A 23,989-nucleotide genomic window follows, 5' to 3' on the forward strand; every position below is an offset into this window, starting at 1 on the left:
AGAAAAATGCCCAGTAGAATCGAAAATATATTTACATCGAAAAATATATAGAATTGTATCGGGGGGGGGGGGAAACAAAAAAAAACCTGCATCCAGATTTAAGGTGTCTAAAAATTGTCTAATGCCACTTTTGTTCAGTATGACTTTAGACTTTATGATAAAACCTTTGTTAGTTTTTAGATCTTTAAATCCTAATGCACTTAAAGGCGTAAAAAGAAAAACACCTTAACGGTATATTGAATAGCTGGGACAACATTTAAAGATTGTTGTTGTTTGTCTTCTGAATTAGTATTTATTTGTCGTGTTATTGTGTCTTAATTATTTAAAGATTGGTTTTTAAATTCTTTTTTGCCAGACGCTGAATGTTATTTAAGGCAGAAAAATTTGAGCTTCAAGGCACTTAATACTATTAGCTCTATGTCACCTTTAAGATTTGAATCATCCCAATGTCAAAATACTGTTCCTATCACCTAATACTACTTCATTACCCCAACCATTGGGTCAAGGTATTATTTATACTTTTAAAACTTATTACACAAGAAGAGCATTACAGTAGATTTTAGAAGTAATCGATTCAAAATCAATTAATGTAATGAAAACATGGAAGTCTTTCCATGTTTTCATTACATTAATTGATTTTCATTCAAGAACTGAATCTTATTAATTTATTTACTTATTAATTTTCATTCAAGAACTGAATCGACATCATTACTTTGTCTCTGAAGGAACTGAAAGTATCAACGTTAAATGCATCTTAGAAGAAGATATGGCCCTCTTCAGTTGAAATAGAAAACATGCATGAATCTTCAGCAAATGAAATCGGTGGCATATTAAAACTTGCTGAATCAATCGGAGGCAAAAGTTTTGTGAATATGGCTATTGATGGCGTTCAAGATTTATTAGCAGAAGAAGAAATTGACGAAGGTTTGATCAAAATGGCATCTGAAGCTGTAAATCAAATCGCTTCTGAGGACAGAATTGCTTTTCGATTTCTACTAACTGTGCCCATAAAACCTGTGTTTATCATTTCAAGTATTTTAGCTAATGATAGAGAGGGAAAATAATTGTCTGCAGTCAAATTTCTACCTGAATTCAGATAACGGCTTAAAGACCCATTACTACATTTTCAGGAAGACTTTCAGTTTCACTTCTCGATGTAGCTTTTCCAAGATATGGAAAAGCATTGCACATAAACTTTGAGTCCACATCGACTAACATAAAAAATTTGATACCGAATTTGTATGGTTTATTCGGCATATGCTGCATAAACTTACACCTGGCTTTGGATGGAAATAACTGCTCATTCACAATTAGATTTTCTCCTGACGTACAGTTCGCAGGAAAATGCACAGTTCTGTTAAATTGTTCCCAAATATCTGAAAAAAGTGCAAAGTTATCACTTTCTAAACACTGAGTCCTAGTTTACTTATCTTTATATCACTTCAGATGTGAGTTACTATTACTTTACACTGAGTCCTAGTTAAGTCAAATGTTAGATATTTCATAACTATCTTGAAAACAATTGCAAGACATTGTTTCTCTAAGAAAAGGAGGACCCAATGTATTATTCCACAAAAAATCATAATCCATATCATTGCAACCATATGTTTCTCTTTCATAAATACTAGCAATAAAAGCATCCAGCTCTTCTAAAACATTGTCCAAATTTCTTCATTGTTCAAAACTGCCTCTGCTTCCATGCACTTTTTAATATGGCGTACCATCAGTTCATCCACAAACACACGACACTCGACATCTTGTCGCCGAAATTTCTCTTTGCATAAGGATGTTGAACCCAGCAATTCTTTTAGCACATTCGAGCTCCATATTTCCCAGCTGTAATTTGTAAATTAGATGTCACAGTCCATGAAGGAAGGTGTTTTCATAGTGATAAGGAAGTATATCCTGTTGTAAATAATCAGTGAATGAAACGAATGTGTACGCCAGATGTTTTTAGAAGAAAACATGATTTTTAAGCAAGGCAACGATAAATCTATCCAGTATTACTAGTAGTCAATACGACTGCTCATGGCTTTTTTAGGTATAACTAATAATATCTTCGTTAGTTTTAATTTTATTCAATTCATATTTGGTACCGATAACTTCCGAGGTTTTTTAGGAAAATCCAAAAATTTGTGACTTTTTAAGGTAAAGGGTTTTTTTAGGAATGCAAGGTGAAATGACAAAAGCAGTCAAAATGACTGCCCTGATGCTTCTAGTGTTAATGCCTTAAACATTTTTTTATAAATGCTTTAAAATTCAGTTGAAGTACATGAATTATTTAATTAAATATTTTAGTTTCCTTTACCTTATGTATGTATATGGATATAAAGAGAAAAAAATTTCTTTATAACTTCTATAAAAAGATATATGAATTTTAAATTTATAAATTAAAAATGATATTTTATGGATTATGTATAAAATATAACTGTCCATAGTTGCATTTTAAAACACACAAGATTTCTAATAAGTTATCCAGCTATGACACTGAAGAAATTGATGCTAAAATTTTATATAGTATCTGTTTTCTACTAAAATTTGGGCATATTTTTAAAATATTTATTCTCACATGGCAGCCAGTATGCAAGCATAGCACATTTTGTGTAAATATAGTGAACTTTTCTTTACAGTTGCTCTGTATTTTTAAAGTACCATCTATTGTTAAATGCATTTAAATTTTTATTTGCTTTGCAGTAACAGAATATTTTAGGTTTAATTATACATGATTTCATTAATATTTAAGGCTTCTAGAAACGCAAAGAAATTTTTAAAAATTATTTCAGCTTTTATACAATTAGAGTTGTTCATAATATGCATTATAACCTTATATAAAAATTACTGATGTGCTTTACTTTCACAGTTCATAAGCAGAAATAAAAATTAAATATCTTAATAGTCCAAATCATATGAGTTAAATACAGTGACATCTGGTGGCAATACATGCAATTGGCCACCATACTTCTGCAAGCACAAATCCAACGCAGTAATGTAAATGGTCATCTGTCTGCATGTGTGTTTCTTTCAGTGATGTGAAGCATTTGCAACGCACTAATGGAAACGAGGCTTTGCAATGTAGGAATAATTTTTGAATGCATTGCCTTTGACATCCTTGGACCTGTGCCACGAATGGCTGATAGCAAGAAATATTTCCTCATTGTAATTGATTACTTTACAAAGTGGCCTTAAGCATATCCTATTATCTGTGATCAAGAGGCTGTCATGGTAGCAGAAGGTAATGATACAAACTGGATTTCCAAGTTTTGAATGCCTTTTCAATAACATTCAAATCGGGAAAATTTTATCTCTGCTGTAATTAAAGAACTCTATAAGCTATTTGGGGGTTTACAGAAACCAACAGGACTGAGACCAGAAGTTACCTCTATTCTTACTGGTTTATCACAGTGCTCTCCATGTGACTGTTAGCTATTTCTCTTCCGAGATGCTCTTTGCTCATGACCTTCGTTTGCATTCTGTTTTGTTGTTTGGTCACTTTCTGGATGCATCTTCATTACCTGAAGAGTACATTCAAGATCTCCAGGCACAGTTCCTCTTACAAGAAGTAACCAAAATGGGCACTATCAAAAAAAAAAAAAAAATCTATTGCCGAATATAAGTTGGATACCGATTCTTGAAAATCCATTTCCGCGATAAATGTTTCATATATAAAATGAAAATTATAAAATATTCTATGCTGATCACTTTTTAGCCTCTTCCTTTTTATATTCCTACATATAGGTTACATTTACTTAAAAACTTTATGCTCTTTAGAGGCCTAGGGTAGTCCGTCCCCAGCCTCCTTTTGATTCGCACTGTTTATGGGGTGCGTTTTTTTAAATAATCTCCATGTTATTTTTCAGTATTTTGATATATGCATACAGGTAGGACTAATCTCAACTTTGAAAATACCCCACTGCTTTTTGTTCTGTAGAAATCAAGTATCAAATTTTCAGTTGATTTCTTTTTTATTAATTAAAAATTCTTTTCTAGCTATAGTTAGCTGGGAAGAACGACGTGCAAAGAAGATCGCAAAGCAGTTGTGTGCAGCAGCAGTGGTGGATAATAATGAGGAGGATAACGAAGAAGAAGATGTAGATTTTGCTATAGGCATGAAGCTTCCTGATGAAGAAGATGATGATGAAAATGACGATGAAGTGAATGAAGAGGAGGAGGAGAATGGGCTCGAAGATGATGATGGAAATGAAGATGAAGAGGTAGAAGAAGAGGGTTCATCAGACAATGATGAGGAGTGTGAAGAGGAAGAGGAGGAAGTTTTTTCACCTTCCAAAAAAGGTTTTGTAATTTTATTATGTGATAAACTGTGCATAGCAAATCTTTTTAATATGATGCTGGAATGCACTTCCTTTATAATAGAGTTATGCATTGAATTAACTATATTAATGTTAACACGTTTACTACCACGTATGAGTTATCTTGCAAGCTTGTGTTTAGGCACCAGCTACAAGTTAATTTGTAGAATGTTTTTGTTTTACATACGCCACATATGATCAAACTTGTAGTATTTTCATGTTCTCTGAAGATATCTGGCTTGGGAAATGAGAAAAAAACACAACAATTTTGCACAATTCAAGAAACTTCTTATAATTAATTTAAGTAATTATAGAATACATAACATAGGAACTGTAAAAATAATCAAGCAATTTATAATAATCTTTGTTATGAGCAACTGCCAACTATGAATATACTTGTTATGAGTATATTCGTAGTTGACACTGTCATAAAACATTTTATTGAAAAAAACCCATGATGATATAACTTGTATAATTAATAAAGCAATCAAAAATTATCTAAATTCATTCCCATAAATACTTGTTTTGTATTTTTATATTCTGTTAATTAAAATTTTGGCATGGTGGGACTGTTTTTGAAAATGTTGCTCAACAGTGAATGTGTTATAAGAATATAATTAATTTCCTTAAATATAAGAAAATTCAAACCTTACTGAATAAAAAGTAATTTTGCTGAGAAACTCTGCTTTTAAGGGAAATAAATATTCATGTAGTATATGATCTACTGTTTTTAGTTTGCTACCTATTTCATAGATGGCACCACTAAAGCACTGTTTTTCAAACATGGAAATGAGTATGAATTGAGAGAAATTGTTCCATTATTTAATTTAAAAACATGTTAAATCTAAAGTTGCTTGGCGACTTTTGTCATTGTTTTTTCCAAAAGGATTGCCAGACCATTGATATTTATCATAACTTGACAAATATTTGCAACATATTTCAAGAAAACAATAAAAATTGAATTTAAAATTAATACATTGCTCAACATTGAAAATGCAACACCAAGAAGGAGTGGTCAGAAATTTAGGCAAATTTTAGAGTAGACGCACGTCACTGAGTTATGCAAATGATGTGAAATGCGCAGCTCTCCGACGCACTTAAAGTAAGATACAAGGGAGGGAACGTGCAGAATGGGCAATATTCGTGTCGTTATTTCTGACAGACGAATTATTGAAGAAAGTTGTTTTTTTCCCGGAGGATACGTGTAATAGGAGAGAATGCCAGGCCGTTGTCAACGAAGGCACTTCCAGGAAATAGGACTGAGAAGGACGTCTTGGTCTGTATGTCAAATCGCTGCTGATACCCACATGGATGCGAGCTTGGTACATCGACTATGGCGAACATGGTTGGAACAAGAAATGTGGGAAGAAGGAAGAATGCAGGTGCAGCCAGAGTGACGTCAGCACGTGTGGATCGACACATCCGCCGACAAGCTTTTAGCGGACGCCAGTCACTTATACCGCGATTCTGCAGCATGTGCAAGATATCCTGGATGTAACCGTGTCGACGAGTACCATTTCCCGTTGATTGGTTGAACGCGACCTGCAGTCACTGCGTCTATTAAGACTACCATTAAGCCCACAGCATAGACGCCAAGGTTTAGAATGGTGCCGGACTAGAGCGATGTGGATGACAGAACGGCGAAACGTCGTGTTGTCAGATGAGTCACGCTTCTGTTTATCCAGTGACAGTCGCCGCATACGTGTGTGGCGTCAATGTGGAGACAGATCTGATCCGGCAGTCCTACCGCGCGACAATGTGGCAGAATGGTTTGACGTGCTATTGCCTATTCCAGGTCATGTGTAGTTCATATTCAGGGCACTATGCCCCAACGATACTTGGATAATGTACTGCAGCCGATAGCAATTCCCTACATTCAGGGGCTGCCTAATGCAATTTTTCAGCAGGATAACGCCCAACCACATAGTGCTTGGATCTGCCAACATGCTCTGCAAGGTATACAGATGCTTCTCTGGCCACCGTACTCTCCTGACCTGTCACCAATCGAACATGTGTGGGATGTGGTTGGACACCGTTTGCAGACTCTGCCCCTGTGTCGTTCAGGAGACAAACTGTGGCAAATGGTTGAAAGGGAATGGAGAGCCATCCCTCAGGACACCATCCGCTTTCTTATTGACTCTATGCCTAGATGTGTTTCTTCGTGCATTGCTGTCCGCGGTGGTCCCACATCCTACTGAGCCAACGCCGTTCTCGCTCTGTATTCTATCATTTTGAAATAAAGATCACTTGTTGCTGCTAGCTGTCTCTGTCTCTTTTCCAAATTTCATCACTTTCTGACCATTCCTTTTTAGTGTTGCATTTTCAATGTCGAGCAGTGTATAATAACCATTGTTCTCCCCATGTACACTTTTATCTGTTTTCACTGAAAGAAACATCAGAGAATTGCACTCATTCTCATCATTGTGCATATTAGACATTATGTAGATTATATGACAAATTACTTTTCTAATCTCAGTTATCAAAAAGAAAAAGGCATCTTATTATAGTGGCCTCTGAGATTGAATTGTTAATCAAGTGAGATATCTCGAAAAAAATCTTGCCACCTATTCTTAACCTTGTTCTTATATCAGCATCAGGTTACATTTTTTCTCTTTCCATATTTCTTCTATTAGCATCACATTTCATTTCAAGTTTTTTTTTTCCCCCTTTTAAATATTCCTTGCTTTTTTGTAATTGTGCTGTGTAAAAATTTCTAATTCACCAAATAAAGAGGCGGGTGTCAAGAAAGAGATCTTTTATCAGAGAAACGAGTATGCAAAATTGGTAACAATAGAAAACTATGTTAATGATGAAACCATTTGGAGAGGTGATGTAAAAATTCTAAAAAGAAGAAGGACACTTTGTGTTGAAAATTGTTCAGAGATTCCAGAATATCATTCATCACTGTTATTAGATTTATGTATTCTTTAGAAGAGGAGATGTCCATTTAATAATGTGACAAACAGCTTAGTATGTGCAAAAATGTGTAGTTGGCTGAAATGGATACATGTGGGAAGTGTGTTCTATACATATGATGTAAAGATTCAATGGATGAGTTGGTGGTCTCTATAAAATAGTTGAAATCATGAAAAGTTTGTTTATCCGATTTAAAAACAACAGAGGATTTTTGGGGGAATATGATGGGAAGATGGCAAGTGCATTCAAATATAGGTGAGAGATGCTAGTACACTTAATGGAGATAATTATTCAACATATACAAGATGGATCAACAATATATTCAGATTACTGGAAGGGATATAAAAGAGAGCAATTTGAAGAAGCTGTATAGTCACTTTACAGTGAACTATAACTGCAGTTTCATAGACCTAATAAAGGGTGTTCACCAGGGCTGTGGAGTTGGTAGGAAAAATGACAGACACAGACTCCTGGAATTTTAAAGACTCCGACTACCTCAGATATATATATATATGTGTGTGTATGTGTGTAAACATATACACATGGGTTAAGGCTTAAAAGAAGTAATAGATGCTACAGAAAAAAAAAAAAAAAAAATGATGGCATAGCAAATTATTTATATTAATTAGCATTTTTTATAAAATGGAAAAACTGACATTAGTTCGAAATCGTAAAAACAACCTTGTATTTAGCGTAGGTATGATGAAACACTCAGTCGATTTCGAGGGCAGCTAAAGGTCCTTCCTCATCAGGAAAAAGAAATACTTAGAAAGAAGAAAATAAAGGAGTCACAGAAACACGTGGTCCTTATCAGCACTGCACATGGTTATAACTAGATTTTTAATCAGAGTTGCACTGGCCGCCTACTTTTACTGAGCCAGGCTATCTGATCAAGCATAAAGGACAAGAAAAAAGTTGCGAAGTTAAATTAGGGAGCGAGGGGCAAATGCACCTTGCGCTCAAAATCTGAACTTCAAATAATGGAAAGCAACCACTGAACGAATTTTTATACCCTCTGGTAGTACCAAACGCGAGGAGGTAACGCCATCTATCGGCAAAAATAACTGAATTAAGATAGTAGGATTTTAAAAGCACGTTGAAGTTTCGTATCAAGGAACATGAATCGTATGTCAGAAAAGGCGAAATTAACAAGTCTTCAATAGCGTATCGTAGTTGGACTTTTAACCATTATTTTGATTTTGGGTATGCAAAAATTATCCAAAAGGCTTCTTCCATAGGTGAGTTGGATTTTCTTGACGCTTTTCACATTCACAAAGATTTAGCAGGTTTAGTTAATGATTTGAAGTCCAATGCAGTCCTTCCTAATGCCTTTAATTATTTTTGCCGATAGATGGCGTTTAGTACTACCAGAGGGTATAAAAATCCGTTCAGTGGTTGCTTTCCATTATTTGAAGTTCAGATTTTGAGCGTAAGGTGCATTTGCCCCTCGCTCCCTATTTTAACTTCGCTACTTTTTTCTTGTCCTTTATGCTTGATCAGATAGCCTGGCTCAGTAAAAGTAGGCGGCCAATGCAACTCTGATTAAAAATCTAGTTATAACCACATGCAGTGCTGATAAGGACCACGTGTTTCTGTGACTCCTTTATTTTCTTCTTTCTAAGTATTTCTTTCTCCTGATGAGGAGGGACCTTTAGCTGCCCTCGAAATCGATTGAGTGTTTCATCATACCTATGCTAAATACAAGGTTGTTTTTACGATTTTGATTGTCACATTAGCGTGTTTCTCTTCTAGTCTAGTCTGGCATAAGTTATTTCTAGAAAACGGTTAACTTCAGCAACATCTTTGTTGGAGGACCATAGATCTGATTTGATAAACTTCAGATCTGAGAAGCGTCTTTCTACACTGACTTGAGTAGGAGAAAGAACTATTACTGTTAGGGCTACTTCTTTTAACTTTTCAAGATAGATTTTTATAAGTTCTGAAAGAGGTGTCTTGCAAGAGCAATTGTATTTCTCCATTTCTTCAAAAGCCGTGTAGAAATCTTGTTTATATTTTTTTTCAATTTTACATCTAAAGGCTCTTGGTTCTTTTATTTTCATTCACTTTGCCTTAGCCTCTTCAATATTATCCAAAATAATGCCTCAAAAGCTAATTCATCTCTGGAAAAGGATGATAGAGACTCAGTTTCAATGTCTACAATTTGATTGTCCTAATTTGAATACTCCAATTGTTCTCAAAATAATTTAATTCTTATTGAAAGTTCATAGATGGCTTTCTTCGCCTTTTTAATTTGTTTGTCATCCAAAAAAATTTGGTGTTTTGGATATACATATATTGAACCAAGCAAGATCTCATTGTCTAGCAAATTGGTTTCTCTTTCCTTCATTGAAGAAATACTTCCTTCTGCAATAAACCCTCCATTTCAGAAAGAGCAAACGTCATATTCTTTCATTCTCGCCTCCTCATAATTCTTTAGATTGCAGCTTTTTTATGGCTATATACGATGTAGAAAGAAGAGTTTCCAAATCTTAAAGATCATTCCAGTCTTTCTGTTAGTAAAGCATTAGAGTTATCTACATCTTCTAAAAACATTCTTAATTCTAACAACCTCTATATCATCAAATATAAAGCGCAATGAACTGAAAGTTGATCTGTCAGCACTATCCTCACCTTCAGGGCAGATTTTTTTATTTTATTCAGCTTATAATTCCTTACTAAATGTAGTATTTCATCTCGATGTACTCCGTCTTTGATATGATTCAAATCAAATTCGTCATTATAAGTAGCATGAATACACATCAAATAGTTTTCTGGTTGCAATTTTTTAATTTCGACTATGTGTAGCATATGCTTTACGCATTCATGCATTGAAAGAAATGTTTAATAATGTAAACAAGTAATTATTAAGCTCTTTTTTTTTTTTTTTTTTTTTTTCTTTTTTTCCTTTTTGTAAATTTTGATACCCTTTAGATCATAATTGCTCTTTATTTCATAAATTACGGTTTCATATTTTTAATTTTATAATTTCTGTATGCCATCTTACCAGATTTAAATTGATGATCTATGATCCGGAATCGCTGAAGTCCGGATTAAAGACTTTTGACTGTATTTGTTTATTAATATGTCGATAAAATAGAAAATAACTGTTTATTAATGTATATAGCATACCTGCCAACTTATATAAAAATACGAATTTTTCGTAATTTTTACGAAAATGCGTTTGTCTTTACGATTTTACAATCGTAATCCATATTTTACGATTTTTTTCCCTTTTCAAGTGTTTTCAGCGATTTTTGTTGAAATTTTAGAATTTTTCGCCATTTCAGCGATTTTTGCCAATTGCATCGTGTTTTACCGCCAGCTACCGACTACTTCAAATCCAGTAACCTGCGGTTTCTCACAACTCGCCGCTTGACCAGCCAATCCAATGCGCTGAACTTGTTTCTTCCTCTCTTTTTTTTTGTGGGCGCCAGATTTTTTTTTCGCGTTCGCTTCAGCAGCAAGGGAATTACTCAGCTCGGACTGAGCGAGCGTGGATTGTCACATTCTTTTTTTTTTTTGTTGTTTTGTTTTGTTTGCACGCGCTACGAATTTTCTTAATACGTCGTTGTTACGAAATGAGTTCAAAAATACCGTATTCTCAATATTTTTGGCCAGCCTACAATTTCCAACAATTAAAGAATTCTTCAAAGGAAATAACTATGCATTTTGCAACATGTGCATGTGTGACTTCATAATAAGTCATGGTGAAAAAAGCGACATTGTGAAGCACGTTAAGTCTAAAAAGCATGAAGTTAATGCTTCGGCTACGAATTCGGATGCCGATGTCATTTTGGCAGAGTGTTTGTTTACTGCATTCCTCATCGAACACAACGTGCCGCTAAGCGCTGCCAATCACGCCGGTCAACTGTGCTACTTTGGTAGACGGTTGCACGGATTTTTGGCGATTTACGTTGGCGCGATTTTTACAATCGTCAGCCATCTTGAAAAACGCTGTTTTTACGCATAGTAAAGTATTCGAAACTTAAAATAAAATAAATATCGTTAAAAGTAATGGATTAATTTTTTGTTGAAAATGTCGTTTTTTTAAGATGGCAGACAAGTGTAAATAAATACATTTACTATGAGTATAAAGTACTAAAGTAAGGCTATTATTACTTTCATATAGCAAAAAAGAGAATAAAAACACCGCTATAAAAACATTGTGCCAACGTTTAATTAGATTAAAATATTACTGAAATTGAATATCGAATTAAAACCATCCTACCAAAATTTAAAAGAATTAGAATATTATTAAATTCAAATACTTTAAAATACAGGTAAAATCCTAGTATACGGTGCAGCCTTGGCGCAATTTTGAAAATTATCGCCAACACCAAAAATGACCCAAAGAACGTCTATGTATATACTATACACTATATACTATCACTACATACATACTATATAACTATGTATAACTATATACATTCTTTGAATGACCCGTTTACTACTCATTGTATATGTTTCGTTTTTACTGCTCATCGTAAAGTCGCCAAATCCCGTATGCACCGGATACTAGGATTAAACCAAAATGCGTTTTGTACTGATTAATGTAATGTATAGAAATAGTGTTTTTGTATTATTACATCATCGTGTTCTATAATCCACTCACAACCGCTCTAAAATTAAAACAAAAAATAAATCGTGTATGTGATGACTTCATGGTTTAATAAGGCACCATTTAGCAAGACGAAACAAACATTTATTAAATATATAATTCAAAGCATAATATAATAGTTACTCAGAGCAGTACTTCGCTCCTACCGCATAGTACAATCTACTACCTTCCTCTTCCGAGGCTAACATGCAACTCCTAATAAATACATTAACCCTTCTCGAAGAAGAGCTACCTGCGCCAAGCATGCTCTGTTGATCGCCAAACAGTCGCCAGATATCACAGTGTATGTCCTTTTTTTGCTGCTTATCATAAAGTAGCCAAATCCCGTGTGCACCGGATACTAGGATTAGACCAAAATACGCTATATAAAATATAATTAACATTAAAACATGTGTGACAATAATTATCTCAGCAATTTTTGAAAATAGTGTATTAATTTTTTAACACAAATTGAAGTATACAATTATAAAATAAAAGAAAAATATGTACTTACATTTTTTTTGAGTAATTTAATCTCTTATTTATTGATAAGTACCACAAAAAAAATCGAAATCATAATTGAATCGGCTCTTTTAACCATCTTCATCTGTTATCCACATATCTCGCACTTCATTGAAGAAGCAATTAGTGAGGTTTCCGTCAAAAATTTTAAATAAATTTCCTCTGACGCTATTAACAATTTATAAATAAATCTTTGATTAGGAAAGACAGGTTGGCCAAAATAAGGTCTCAAAGGGCAATTTTTTTTATTCCAATACCAATAATTCTTGGTAATTACCAATGACAACATCTCTCCTTCGAAACGGAGATATCCATTTCATTTGAAATCTGAGGAATTCGAAGAGATGAATAATAAAATTTTAAAATGGCGCGGTAATGCACAGATATTCAGTAACCAATCGGGGAGCTGATTACATCACGCATAGAATTAAAATTATTTAAACAATCCTTCATAATAAAATCATTTTTAAGACAAATGCAAAATTAAATTGTATTTTAATATTTAACAGCCATAAATAATGTTTAAAACAAAAGATTAAATTTATAGATATTAATAAAACCAATTACTTTTGTAAGGTGATGTCATTGATTACATCATCCACAACATAAAATTATATAAAATATTATAAACAACAAAATTTTTATTTCAAATAAAAATGTAAAATTAAATTGATTTTTAATATTTAGAAGCCATAAATAATATTTAAAACACGGAAGTTATGCATAATAAAACACATTATTTTTTTAATAAAATGACAACAAAGTATCGGTTACTAACTTATCCAGCAATGGGTTTACCGTAAGTTGTATTACTCACCAAAAGAAAAATCACCAAAATCCGTGCAACCGTCTACCAAAGTAGCACCCAACTTTTCAGTCGGATGTTTCCCGACTCCAAGATTCCTCAGAAATATGCTTGTGCTCGCACGAAAACATCTTCTATTGTGAACGAAATTGCTTGCGATGCACAAAGTAAAACGATAGCTGCACTCCAGAATTCAGCATTTTCGGTGTCAATCGATGGCAGCAACGACAGCGATTGGAAGCTTTACCCCATCGTTGTCACATATTTCTGTGATGTTTCTGATGAAATGAAAACTCATCTTTTGCGTCTTCCATTGTTAAATGGAGACACTACCGGGCAAAATATTGCCTCCTTGGTAATTAATGAGTTGAAACAACTTAACATCCCAATATCAAACTGCATTTCATTTGGTGCAGATAATGCTCATGTCGTGGGTGACAAAAAGGGTGTAGCCTCTTTCCTCAAAAAAGAACAAAATGAATTAACTGTTATTGGATGCCCATGCCACTTAATTAATTTGGCAGCAGAAAAAGCTTTTAAATGCTGAAGTGGCAAATTTGAAACAAATTGAAAATTCATCTTTTGAAAAGATTCGTTTTTTTATTGATAAATTTCCATTTTTGTTAACAATTAAAGAAAATGAATGCCATAATAATGCTTTAGATGAACTACAGAACCAATTTTCTGCTGCACAGTTTGAAGACTTTGCCAGTTCTGGAGAAGATAGACTTGATGTCCTCGTTGGTACCTTAAAAAGAATAAAAAGAGCTGATGTAACACCAAAATATGATAGACTAGCAAGAGTTTTATGTGCTATTCTCGTAATTCCACACAGTAATGCTGAGTGCGAGAGAGTCTTCAGTGTTGTGAAGAAAAACAAAACTATGTTTCGATCTTCAAATTCACCAAAAACTCTAGAAAACATTTTAATTGCTAAATGTTATGAGGAAACTAATTGTTATGACCGGAAATTTTCCAAAGAATTTTTGGCTAAGGCCAAAAAATGCACTCTAAATTCATTGCAATAACTTTTGTGTAACATTAAGTTCTTGTTTTATGTTTCCTAATAAATTTTTTAGTTACTACTTAATTGAGATTTACTAATATAAGTACAATTTTCTTTTTTCTATTTGTATAAATTGTTATTTTTTTAATATCAAAGCATGATATTAATTCTTCGTGTTCTTCTGAATTTTGGAGAAATCTTCTGAATTTTTATCTTTAGAGGTTGGCAGGTATGATATAGTTCATAAATAAAAATAATAACTCAGTTTGTCATTAATTTTTTTCAGTTCTCTTTAATTTCATTTCAAATTCAGACTGTCCAACAAAAACTGGAGTCGGAGTAGTCCTGTTTTCAGCGACTCCAGCTCCGACTCCTTTAACCCAAAAATCTGCCGAACTTTGAATCCAACTCCATGACTCCTCCTCCACAGCTCCACACACAAAATGTGGATAGACTGTGGGTTTAGCCAAGTGGGTCTTTTGAAATTTACGTAGATAAAGTATGTAGGAAAAGATGCTGGTTTTTTTTTTTTTTTTTATGAATTGTTAAAAGCACTTTTAGAAATATGACCTTGTGGTAGCGATTATTAAAAGTATTTTTAGGAAACAGCATGTGTGTACTATTATTATATATTGTGTCCTTTATATTTACATTCACCTGTCATGAGCTAGGTATAGCTACAAACGTGATGTAATGAGTTCGCCAAATAAGGTTGGGGAGCACTATAATAAGAAATATCAAGAATAAAATGTTGCCAGAATAAAATTGATATGAAACCACCGAAAAGTAAGCTTATTAGGAAGAAATTATCAAACATGGAAATTCAGTAATAATTACTTCATTAAATACAAAATTCCATATCTTTCAGATTCAAACATGTGATAAAATGACAGGAAAGAGAAATTATTAAAGCTACAGTTAGTTTGAGTGGCATCAGGTAAAAAATAAACTACTTACTAATACCAGTAAGTCATATATGACATGATTAGCATTAGATCTGTAGCACGAATTATAAAGTCAATTCAGTCTGGCTTTCTTTGGCTTTTTTACATTTCAAAGTTTGTAGCTGTTCTATGTTTACATAATTTATGAATTCAATTTAAATTTAAGCTTTTATATTTCCTCACTCAGCTCAGAATACGACTCCTGGGCCCTCAAAGCGGAAGATGCCGTTACCTGGCTCACAGGAAAGGAAGAAGAAGAAGAAAAAGTCTGAGCAGGGACAGACGGCCGAAATTGTAGAACTAGACAGTGATGTTGTGAATTTTGAAGAATTATCAGATTCAGGTGAGGACTGAAATTGGTTTATCTAGGGTAAATTTGGTTCTGAAGTTGGATGATAAAAAGCAGACTTTGCTGTATGTAATAACTGTTTCCAGAAGAAGTCATTCTGGAAGTGTTTGTGGTCCAGATATAGTTAGAATTCAAATATTTTGCATTTTCAAATCCAGAATTTCCAGATTTATAAAATAAAGACTCATTGTCTATCTCAAATGTAGAACAAATATATTATTCAGATATAAAGGTTTGAATTTGTAGTATATAAACTGTATATAGTACGTCTTGTACAAGCACACTGTTTCACATAAGAAATTTGGCTTGTGCAGAAAAGTTAATTTTGCTATTTGTATGGTACATAAAGAAAAAAGTTGATATTGCAAAGTTTTGGTAGAAATATTCAAGCTGAAAGAAAGTAGAAAAAAGAAATACCCAATATCATATCTGCTCATTATCAGTTTTATGCCCACCAGTAGCCGAGTAATAAAGTCATTGAAAACTAGTAGTTCAGTCTGGATTTCAAATCCTAGCAAATGGGTTGGCTGGATGGGTGTTTTCATGGTTTTTCCTATTTATAACATGTATATGAGCCAGTTTTCCTTATAAAGTTCTCCCTTTTCTTAGGCAGATAGCTCTCGAGTGCTTTGCCATAATCAAAAACCAAATTCTCAGTTTTACTAGGAGTTTTTTATTTTTTACCTTTATCAAGCAAAGTGTTTCCCAGGAATAAATGGAATTTGTTGAATTATTGAAACTTAAATTAGAGAAATTCCATTCCCCTTATCTCTAATGAGCTACAGAATAATTTTTCTTGTTAAATTTTATTTTTTCAGAATTGTATTTTTTATTATATTTTATTGATCTTGTTAAATTTCATTATGACTTGAGTTGTCATAATCTACTGCAGACAGGTGTAGATTTTTATATGAAGATTTGAGCAGTATTTATTTCAGTTAATATTTGTATTTAATTTTGTTTATTTCAATAAATGATACTCCTTCTTTTGAGTTATAGGGAAACTTGTTTCCAGGTGGGCTGAAGGAGCCTCCAATTCTTATACAATTAAACTTATCCATATAATATTGTTACAAAATGTCTAGGTGCGGGCAAGTTTAGGGTTGCCATAAAATAGCAAAAAAAAGGCATGGCTGCCACATTTGGCGAAAAATCATCCATTTGGCAATGTGCCATGGACAAATGGAGAACCTTTTGAAACGAATTCTTACCAGTTTAGCGCAGAATGTTCTCGAACACAAGCCATAAGCTATATAAACCCTGCTGGTCCGCAGTCAGTTAGAGGGTGCATCGTCGAGTGCGAGATAGTTAATATTCAGTTGGTGTCTCGTCTAGCGAGTCAATCCCTGCGGAGTCGATCGAGTTGACAGCCGGTCAGCGAGTGCCGAGTGGGTCGTCAAGTGCACCGAAAGAGTCTCGTAGTGTATTGCGGTTAGTGCATCTTCGAAAGAGCGTGTTGACCTTCGGAAACGACTGAACCAAAGAGTGGCGAGCTGTGCTCTGTGTCGTCAAGTGCATCACAAGTTGTAGTGTGGAGAGTCTCGAGAGTACGTGGAATTCAGAGAATGGCCAAGCAGAGTTGGGAGCTGTACTCTAGTGCTTTGCCGTGAAGCTGTCTCCACCATGATAGCCTGAAGGCTGTGTCGCTGTGGTGAATATTCCAGCATGTTTATAGTAGATCTTCGATGACTGTAAAAGTATTTTGGAGCTGTCCTGATTGATATTGTTAAATAAAGTGTGTTTCGATACTTCATCATCAAGTGTCGTCGTTATTCACTCTATATCCACACGAACCATGTACGAATGTGAAGGAAGAAAATAACATAACGTTTGGTGTGAGGGGGAAAAAATGCAACAATTGGTGTCAGAAGTGAGATTTGCCAGTGAATGCCAGTGACCCGCCTGCAGAGGAATGCCATGGCCTAAAAACGAAGACTTTGATGGACTTCTTAGCCGAGATCAAAGCCTGGCAATAAGAGATGAAAGCTGGACTTGCTGAGATAAAAACTGGATATAAAGAGATGACAGCTGAGATCAAAGCCGGACTCGAAGAGAAGAAAGTCGGCCGAGAAGAAATAAATGTCGGCCAAGGAAAGGTGTGAGAGCAACTCCAACAGATGAAAGTGGAGCTTGCAAAAGAATATGGAGCCATAAAAGAAGATGTGGAAATGACAGAAGTGGCGTCTGAAGAATCAAATTATGAAGAAATGAAAGAAGTAGCTAATGAATTGCCTGAGAAAGATCAAGAAAAGATAGTTGAAACACCTAACGGGATTAAAGGGGAAAAACGAAAACATGAAGACAGGAAAGAAGCTTGTGATTCTCAAGTGCCTGAAGTGGAAGAAAGTGAAAATGCGACTGTTAAGTTCATCAACACTAATAGTGAAGTTACAGCCAGTAAGAGTTGAACCATCTGAAAGTGCAAATGTTGCAGAGATGGGAGAAGCTGACGTGCAGCTTAAGCAGTGCACTCCAGTATTGCAAGAATATTCACCCACTTTGCAAACTATGTATGCACCTCATAGTGCAGGTTATGCAGATAAGGACTTGATTCTAAACCTGGATACTCGTGTTTGTGAAGATCTAGTGCAGACATCGGAACTGGTTTTCAGGAAATGGAGAAAAATGAGTATGTACCAGCTGCTAAAAATACCAAGGTGAACTGTATGCATGCTGCAAATGAACTACAGAGTGGTGAACGAACTGTTTTAGACCTCTCTGTGGACGAAAAGTCTAAAAGGACTTAGCTTTCAGACTGTGATATGCAAGACAGAAATGCATCTGAGAACTGCAGTGGAAACGTATTTGACCCGGGTATAAATAATGAAAAAACTGAGACTGAAATTCATTCAGAACTTTAATTTGTATAATTTGATATTGTTATGTGTTTAATTTGTGAATATACCTTGTACATAGTGTAAATGCTTGCTTCTTTCGTTATGTTATTTGTTTGTATCGAATTTGGCTTCTGGCAAGGGTTGTACTGTCCGAGTCGTGCAGTCCTTGGAAGGGGGCAGTGTTACAAAATGTCTAGATGCGGTAAGGTAGCTTCTCTGCAAAGCAAGTTTAGGGTTGCTATAAAATAATAAAAAATGCAAAGTTGCCTCATTTGGCGAAAAATCTTCCATTTGGCGACAAAATTGGCGATATGCCATGGACGGATGGAGAATCTTTTGAAACGAATTCTTGCCAGTTTAGCGCAGAATGTTCTCGAACACAAGCCGAAAGCTATATAAACCCTGCTGGTCCGCAGTCAGTGCCTTGTCGAATGCGAGATAGGTAGTATCGAGTTGGTATCTCATCTAGTGAGTCAATCCCTGCAGAGTCGATTGAGTTGACAGCCGTTCAGCGAGTGGGTCTTTGAGTGTATCGAAAGAGTCTCATAGTGTATCGCAGTTAGTGCATCGTCGAAAGAGCGTGTTGAGCTCTGGGAACAACTGAACCGAAGAGTCGGGAGCTGTGCTCTGTGTGTCGTCGAGTGCATCACGAGTTGTAGTATGGAGAGTCTCGAGAGTACGTGGAGTTTAGAGAACGACCAACCAGAGTCGGGAGATGTACTCTAGTGCTTTGCCGTGAAGCTGTTTCCACCGTGATAGCTTGAAGGCTGTGTCGCTGAATGTTCGAGCATATTTATAGTAGATCTTTGATGACTGTAAAAGTGTTTTGGAGCTGTCCGGATTGATGTTGGTAAATAAAGTGTGTTTCGATACTTTATCATCAAGTGTCGTCGTTATTCACTCCAAATCCACACGAACCCCGTACGAACGTGAAGGAAGAAAATAACGTAACAACTGGAGTGAGAAAAAAATACGCAACAATATAATGTGCAATAACTATTAATTTTTTCATCGTATAAAAGTACTTTGTTAAATTTTAAGCTTTTCTTCCCTACTCAGGAATTTTTTGGTATAAAAGTGTAAGAAAATTGCTAAGTCCTTCTGGAGGTATTTGCGGTCCAGATATAGCTGGAATTCAAGATTTTTTTGCGTTTTTCAAATCCAGAATCTCCAGATTCATAAAATATAGACTCATTATTTATCTCAAATTTAATTTTAGAACAAATATATCATTCAGATATAAAAATTTTAATTATTTAGTATGTAAACTGTATAAAGATACAGTTGACTAAATTGCAAAAGAACATAAAATGCATAATATCCAGGTAAATTAAATTTATTTCATATCCAAACTGAATTACAGATAGTTCAGTAACTTGAACCATGCATCGTAAAATGAATCAAAGTCAATTTGGTGTTGCATTGAAATGGCGTTGCCATGCAGTGCAGTCTTAATGATTTCTCCCCTTCTTTTTTTAAGAGTTTAGGGTTGTCAGCCCTGCGACATTAATAAAACTGATTAAACCTCTTTAAACTTGCTGATGTGGACCTTTTGTTGAAAGTTCTTTCATTTATATGGCTTGTTTTGTTATTGAATATAAAACATCCCCGAACACCAATAGACTAAATGCTACGCAGACTTTGAAGTATATTTCTTCTCAATATGTTACAAAATACTTATACAATTTTTACCTCAACAAATTCTTCTGAAGATCAAAGTTATTAGGGCTATTTTGTTGAATAATTGAGTAATTTACCATAAATCTCTATATTCCATGAATCTTTTCCTTCCCTTTAGCAGTTTCTCATATCCTCTACCTGTTAGTGTGGATATCTCAAGTTCTAATATGACATTTACAGTGTTAAGTGAAAGGCCAGCGTCTTATTGTTCATATCAAACTTTAACAAATAAAAATTTAAAAATCAACCGGTTCTTAGAAACAACCTCCTCTGTGCTTCCCCAAAAAGTGCCCTAAACTTTTTAATTCCTCGAGCGAGATAAAAGATGATCACAAAAATGGTTTCCGAATTTTTATAGAACTGTTAATTTTGACCATTCCCAGATCCATTTTGACTTCTTTTTTTTGGGGGGGGGGCGTGACATATGTACGTATGGATAAAATAAAGGATCGTTCGTTCAAAATGTATGTATAACAACTTTTCTTCTTCCCCAAGAATGTAAAATGGATTAAAATTAATTTTTTTAAAAGCATGTGTACATTTATCTGTCTCGCATAACTTCAAAATGATAACTGTTGTAATTTTGTGATTGAAATACATATATATACACACTTCCCTTAGCCGGCATTTATTTTAGTGATCGTCAGTTGTAGCTGTGTACTTTCGAAGAACAGAAGCGTTTTAAATCGCAAAAAAATATTCACAACCTGTCAATTTTAAGAGTTTTTTATTAGTATTCTTTTTGTACAAGTAATAAAATTTGTCTTTGAATGTGGTCTCCCAGCTCATGTATTACGTTTGATAAAGTTTTATACTTTATTTTTATATAAAATTGTTTGAAAAATGTGTGGATGCATTTCATATTAGTATTCTAAATTATTTGTAACTATGTGGGATTTTTCTTCCATGGCAGTTTTCTGGATTTTTGAAATGCTGTCATAATCACCCCTGTCACTCAGTTGCTGAGTTTGATAATTTCCAGTTATCCTTGTGAGAAAACTAATGATGATGTTTCAGCAATGGTCTGTGCATGATCTGAAAGCTGGCTGGGCAGATTTTTTTTTTAAACAAAGCATAATATTTAACTAAATTTATTTTTTTTTAGTCAAAACCTCCGAAATTAATAATAATAACAACTGAAATTAAAATTCAAATTTATATTTTCTGTCTGAAATCTCTGTTGGTTACACTTAGTAATTCAAACATTGACAGCTAAATATTAAATTTTTACCCATATATGTATTTCAAATAATTCTAACATGTTGAATTAATAACTTCATAACTTACTCTACACTTAAAGTAAGCAAATTACAAAAATTTCTCAAGTGAGACAGACGTTAAGAATAAATTATAATTACGTGTTCTCTTTCTTTAATTTGTTAAATTTTTCTTGATGCTTACAGGGAAAATGCATATATTCATATTTAAATATTTAAAAACTTCTTGATATCTTACTATAGCTTTCAGCTATTAATACTTCATGAGAAAAATTAGATTATTTGTGATAATTGTCTTGTACCGAGGAAAAATTTAGATCCATTTCTTTAATAATTAAGATTTTGAACTGCAATAACTTTAATAATGTTTGTATTTTACAATTTAGTAACTGATTTTAATAATGGTGGAAGCATTTTTATTGAGAGGGCAACATTGTGAAAGTTTGTCTTTGTAAGAAGTGCCCAACTTGCATAAAAGTGCTGCCACCTTTTGCACAGAAATGTAAAATACATTACGAGATGTGGTATTTCATTTTAAGAACCATCAAAAGGCAGAAATATAATGCAGAGTCGGAGATCCGGAATCGTCGGGACTTCAGCTGTCTTGGAAGTTTATCTAGTTATTAGTTAAATCTATTTAGCTTAAACCTAGGTTGATGACATGTATAAACCATAATGAAGCCATGTATAACCATAATAACCATGTATAACCATAATAAAACAATGTATATGTAAACATGTATAACCATGTATAACCATAATAAAACAATGAAGCATTTGTTACTTTAAAAAAATTTTAATGTACAGAAAAAGGGTCAATATTTATTTAGTGTATAATTAAACATTTCACAATCTTTTCATTTTCAAAAATCTTTCACTATCAGTATTGCAATGGAAAGCTTCTGTTTTATCATCTTCATTTATTATCATGTTAACATTTCCTCTCAAATTTCATTAATTAGAAAATTTTGCCAGTATCATTCAAAATGTGTGCCTAATTTTGAAATTCTGCTTTCTTAGTCCCAAATTGTGCTGATGCTCTAAGTTTTCTGAAATTGCTGATGCTCATTTTCTCCCTCTTAGTTTAGTGTAGAAGATAAATAGCAATGTGCTTTCGCATTGCCAATTCTGTTACGGCTCCAAAATTAGGACATCTTTTTTATATAATTACAAATTTAAATTTTGTCTACATAGCTGTAATTAATAACCACCTGAAAATGTATGTTAAATTAACTTTTTCTGAAAAAATTCCTTCTTTCTACGCTCTGTTAGGCCAAGTAGAAAACCAGTATGGGTGGCCCTTAACTTTTGCACATAATTGGTGCCTGTAAATCTGTGCGAATGTTGAAAAGCTCTCCTGGGTGCTCTCCTTCAAAATTGGGGGTGGAAAATAAGTCCAACTTCTCTTCGGAGTAGGCTCTGGCAACCATTGTTCCATGTAATATGGACAAGACAACAGTCTTCCAAATATCTCTTATTGTAAGCCCATCTTCCTTGCCATTTGCCTTGCTGACCTGATTCATTGTTGTCCTCAGCTGGTTGTTTTGGAGAAGGAAACACAACATTGATTTCAATATATAAAGTCTGCTAAAATTTTGGTTGTCTGATATTAGCAATACTTAGAAGTGTTTATTTTTACAGTATTGCTTAACTGCCAGTACGAAAGGAAAATTGTTCTAACCTTTAAATCATGGGTATCTAAAGTGTGGGCCACGGGTTGCATGCGGCCCAAACGCTAATTATGAAAGTATTTAAATTTACACATTTTTATTTTAAAATATAAATGTTTATTTATATTTTAAATTTATATATATATATTATTTATATATATAATCGATTCATTGGCATTTATTTAAAAAACAATTTAGTATGTCATGATAACTGCAAAGTGACATTCAACTGAAAGAAAAATTTAAAAATGTTTCTTTACTGGAGTTTTACAAACTCCAGTAAAGACTTACTACCCCACAATAAATATCCTAATTTTCACAATCATGCTTTATTAATGTCTTCAGTTTTTGCAGTACCTATATTTGTGAACAATTATTTTCAAGAATGAAGTAAACAAACAAAAATAGGACAAAGATCCCTGACCGAGAATTGCAACCTCGTCTATTGAACCTGATATCGATTTGCTTGTTCAACAAAAGCAAATTCATCCATCTCATTAATTTTAATTTTTCCATTTTTATGAAATCCAAACTAAATTAAATGAAACTTTTACAAATTAATAATAAATATGTACCTATACATATCTAATTCAAATTTAAAAAAAAATAACAAAAAAAAATAACAAAAAAAAAAAAAGTTAATTTATTTTAATAAAACCTCATAGAGCTAATTTTAATTTTTATTTGTTAAAAAATATTGTATGTGTGGCCCCCACAATTTTTTTTTCTTTGCAATGCGGCTCTGCAATTTTTTTTTATTTGCATTGCAGCCCTGCAATTTTTTTCCCCCTTTGCATTGTGGTGGCCCTCAAACTGTCATAGTATAGACATCCATGCTTTAAATATCAATGCAGTAACCAGCTCAATAGCTTGTCTTTCTATTTTCTCGAGGCTTAAGGAAAACGTTTGTGCCCTTACATTTTAAATAACTGTGCATTTTTAATACACTTAGTAACATTTATTGCCAATGAACAGTTTTTTAAATATGTGCAAAATAGCAAATTTTTCAAAAATACAATGTGTGAAAGTCGAGGACTGCCTGTGTTAGCCAACATCCCACTCCAAACGAACGTCTTGGTGGCTTCAATTATTGTCATTAAAATACAACCCCCTCCCTCTGCTGCTTCTACAACCATTCA

General features: G+C 33.8%; 1 protein-coding gene across 4 annotated transcripts in view; it reads left to right on the plus strand.

Annotated features, from left to right (window-relative positions):
• LOC118186798 (uncharacterized) overlaps positions 1-23,989 on the plus strand; it is a 90,975-nt gene that overhangs the window by 50,081 nt on the left and 16,905 nt on the right. For all 4 annotated transcript variants that reach the window (XM_085820154.1, XM_085820164.1, XM_085820157.1 and 1 more), the window contains exons 6-7: positions 3,988-4,290; positions 15,285-15,440. In XM_085820154.1, the coding sequence (XP_085676280.1) occupies positions 3,988-4,290; positions 15,285-15,440 (459 nt within the window). The remainder of the gene's footprint in view (positions 1-3,987; positions 4,291-15,284; positions 15,441-23,989) is intronic.

The sequence above is a fragment of the Stegodyphus dumicola genome, chromosome 1, assembly GCF_044657685.1.
Source record: "Stegodyphus dumicola isolate Sdum_Otavi_A_Nest chromosome 1, ASM4465768v1".
In the NCBI taxonomy this organism is placed as follows: Eukaryota; Metazoa; Arthropoda; class Arachnida; order Araneae; family Eresidae; genus Stegodyphus; species Stegodyphus dumicola.